This window comes from Enhydra lutris, unplaced genomic scaffold, assembly GCF_002288905.1.
Source record: "Enhydra lutris kenyoni isolate GAN:26980312 unplaced genomic scaffold, ASM228890v2 scaffoldscaffold272, whole genome shotgun sequence".
Lineage (NCBI taxonomy): Eukaryota > Metazoa > Chordata > Mammalia > Carnivora > Mustelidae > Enhydra > Enhydra lutris.
This window is the reverse complement of record NW_019154356.1, coordinates 1-3,836: the sequence shown is the minus strand read 5'-3', so window position 1 is coordinate 3,836 and position 3,836 is coordinate 1. Positions and strand designations below refer to the sequence as shown.

Here is a 3,836-nt window from a genome sequence, read left to right as displayed (position 1 = left end):
ACTTTTTGCACAACATTCCTGACTCCTTTGCATTCTCCCTATTCCCTGATTTGTGACTCTCTGTGAGACATTGCAAAACAGGAGTTAGAGAAATCTACAAGATTTTCCTCCCAGTATCACCTATCAATCTGTATTGTTAAGAAACATCAGTGCAAGGGCGCCTGGGTGGCTCAGTGGGTTAAAGCCTCTGCCTTCGGCTCAGGTCATGGTCCCAGGGTCCTGGGATCAAGCCCCACTTCAGGCTCTCTGCTCAGCGGTGAGCCTGTTTCTCCCTGGCTCTCTGCCTGCTTGTGATCTCTGTCTGTCAAATAAATAAATAAAATCTTTAAAAAAAAAAAAGAAACATCAGTGCAAGAGCATTTTCTCTCACCACATTTCCTGGGCACTGAGAATGATCTCACTTGAGTTCTTACTATCAGAGAGCCAACTGAGCTATTTATCTGGCTAGAACATGAACCTCTTCCTTCATTCTGTTTCTGCCCCCAGCTCTTCACGTTGAATATCAGTCTGTGTCTATCACCTGATTTAATAGAAAAGAAACCATGGCCGAGGTCGCTGGCCTCTCTTTTCCTTGCTCAGGTGCATGTGTTCCTCCTCTTTTCTTCTGTTCCATTCTTTCTCTAATAAAATTAATAAAATTGGCTCTGGACTGAAGCTCTCCCATCACCTATCCTGCTTATACTCTGTTAGAAAGATATTTGGCCAAGGCCACCTTCTCAGGCACACTGTATATATCTAGAAGTGTCATAGACACAGCAACACCCACCAGGGTGGCCTGAACAACTTCTCAGCTAGAAATGTCACTGCAAAGATAAATGAGAGACCAATTCATCTGTAACTGTTTGTTTATTTTAAAGATTTATTTATTTTGGAGAGAGAGAAAGAGTCAACGGGGGAGGGCAGAAGGACAGGGAGAAAGAGAGAGAAGCAGAATTCCAACCCAGCATGCAGGGAGTCTGATTTTGGGGCTCAATCACACAAACCTGAGATCATAACCTGAGCAGATCAAGAGTCAGACACTTAACCTACTGGGCTGGGCATTCCACACTTCATTGTTATGTAATTCTACCTTGAAATTAGTTACACCCTGGCTGAGGAACTCTTGGCATTGAACTGTTTTCAATGTCACTAAGGAACACCTGGGGTTGGGGAATGATACTGCTGGTTCCTACGCTCTAGTCATTTGTATGATTTTGTATCAACCACACACTGACTGAAAAACAACAGATTGTGCTGGAACCAGAGTGCATCAGGCAAAGACACTCAGCTTCCAGGCCCCTGTTCTGCTCAGAGTTTGTGTTCAGCTCCCCCTGCAGTCCCCGTCACTGTGTCACTCAGGGCACAGTAGTACACAGCTGAATCTGAGGCTTGCACTGAGCCTTTCTCCAAGTGGAAGGATTTGGATTTGTCGTCAAAAGTGGCTTCAAATCCTTTGTTGCTTTTCTTCTCCTTGTCCCTCAAGGCTTTCAGGAGGAGCTGTAGACCTTCACCGGGATACTGGACATACCAGAAAAGAATAAGGGTCCCTGATGCTGAATAAGTGCAGTTCACAGTCAGGGAAGCCTCTTCCAAGACAGTCACTTGGCCTTCCGTCTGAGTCACTGAGACTCCACGGGTTTGTCCTGAGGAAAGAGAAAGGAGCTCTGTATCACCTTGGGCATAAAATTCATGGATAAATAATAATTAAAGGTTTAACTGACACCATGGAAGAAAGAATCCAAATTGTAAGCGGAATGGTACTTACCAAGCATTAAGAGTACCACAGTCACGAAGCCTGGAGAAAACTTCATCTCTGGAGCATCACCTAAATAGTGTTCTTCATTCTTACTATGGAGAAGGTTGGAGTGACAGAAATGATCAGTAGAAACCCACATTTCATTCAGGAAATGTGACTGTGGCAGGAAGCTGGACCCCCTGGTGGACAGGGACTGAAATGCGTGCCTGTTGGCCAGAATCCTCCCAAGTCAGCCATCTGTTTCATCCCTGACTTCATGAGGCACATGTCAGGCTTCAGGTGGCCCTGGGAAGTCTGAACAACAGCAATCCTGATTTCTCAGGTCTGTTTTGTTCTTAAGACACTACCTGATATGGAAGTTCTTTAACACAGCATCCCGGGGCATTTCTGTAGCTGGGAGGGTAACAATCTTCAGAAGCATTTTACTACACTACTTCATATTCTCATGTGTCCATGTGGGCTGGCCTATTACCTACGGACTGCCAGAAAAGGAGCTGGAGTTGAATACAGAAAAAGTAAGAGGAAGTCAAGTCATTGGTGACTGATTCTGTGTTTTTGGCACTTTATGCAATATTTAGAACTGTGACTCATTTTTTAAGTACTCACTAAATATTTTTAAATTAAACAAAAATAATGAACAAATAGTATTATTTGAAATGCCATATATACTTATTCCTAAACTATTAGCAATTGCAATAAATACTATTTTTAATAAAAAGTTTCAGAAGTCACACTATCTAATAGTAAAATATTCCTGATTTTTAGAATAATTAAAAAGTGAAAAATAGGAATTTTAGACAGAATAAACTCATACACAGAGTCATCAAATCCCTATAGAATGATTTGAGAGTTTATGTTCTCACAGTTTTATTGACTCCAACATAAGGTGACTACTGTATGTGAATTCAGCAACAAATACTAATCCTATCTTCTTAATAGGTTTAACCTCAAGGATGCTTTCTATTATCATCCATCTGACACATTTTGTTGCCAAACATTAATCAAATAATTTTTCTCAAAAGGAAAGAAATCAGGATTATCAGAGAAAAGTTCTAGAAACGGCCAAATCTTCTCTAAAGCCCTGTAAACATATACTCTAGACACATTAGGAAGCTTAGCTCAGCTGTTTCCTGAAGGCTATTGCCCGAACATTCAGGTTGAGGAACATCAGAGTCCATAGTCAACATGGGAACGGTTTCCCAGATACAAGTAAAGTAAGAAATTCAGGCCTGGATACTGTTTCCATTCAGGTATCCCTTCCCTTCCCCTTCCCCTTCCAAATCACATTGTCAGAACCTGCCTCAAAATTATGCTAGAAAGCAGTTTTAAACAAGCCACTACAAACATCTGTTCAGATAGGCAGGGATGGGGCACGTGGGTGGCTCTGTAGTTGGGCGTCTGCCTTACACTGGGGTCATGGTGCCAGGGTCCTGGGATCAAGCTCCACCTCAGGCTCCCTACTCAACAGGAAGCCTGCTTCTCCCTCTCCCTCTCCCTCTCCCCTGCTTACGCTCCCTCTCTCACTGTATCTTTCTGTCAAATAAATAAATATCTTAAAAAAAAAAAAAAGATCTGCTGGGACAATGCTAAATAGGTTAGGATGATGCTGGTTGAAAATAAACAGTATAGGCGGCAGGCGCCATGTCCGGCCGCGAAGGTGGCAAGAAGAAGCCCCTGAAGCAGCCCAAGAAACAGGCCAAGGAGATGGACGAGGAAGATAAGGCATTCAAGCAGAAACAGAAGGAGGAGCAGAAGAAACTCGAGGAGCTAAAAGCAAAGGCCGCGGGGAAGGGTCTCCTGGCCACAGGTGGAATTAAGAAATCTGGCAAAAAGTAAGCTGTTCTTGTGCCCGAGGCAATGATGATCCTTAATTCCATTCCTGTTTAAACATCTGGATTCCCTGTCATAGCATCTGTTGCTACCTATAGCTGGAATGAAGTGTTGTCTTAGATCCTGTTGTACATTTAAGAATAAACTTTTGTAAAAAAAAAAAAATGAAAAAGAAAATAAACAGTATAACACTTGGATGCAGAAAGTCATTAGGCATAAATTAAATATATATATATATATGTATATATATATATATACATATATATATATA

General features: G+C 42.0%; 1 protein-coding gene and 1 gene segment (V, D, J or C); one reads left to right on the top strand and one right to left on the bottom strand.

Moving 5' to 3' along the window:
* Positions 1–1,287: 1,287 nt before the first annotated feature.
* LOC111140231 lies at positions 1,288–1,826 on the bottom strand. The segment is given in 2 exon segments: positions 1,288–1,622; positions 1,745–1,826. Coding segments are annotated over 2 exon segments (381 nt in total).
* A 1,543-nt stretch (positions 1,827–3,369) lies between these two features.
* Positions 3,370–3,724, top strand: LOC111140232 (translation machinery-associated protein 7). The gene has a single exon (XM_022492558.1). The coding sequence runs from the start codon at positions 3,377–3,379 to the stop codon at positions 3,569–3,571; it is 195 nt and encodes a 64-aa protein (XP_022348266.1). The 5' UTR covers positions 3,370–3,376; the 3' UTR covers positions 3,572–3,724.
* The last annotated feature ends 112 nt before the right edge of the window (positions 3,725–3,836 follow it).

Bases quoted from the DNA above. Each gene is read 5' to 3' on its own strand.
- LOC111140232 (XM_022492558.1), top strand. From the start codon at position 3,377: ATGTCCGGCCGCGAAGGTGGCAAGAAGAAGCCCCTGAAGCAGCCCAAG.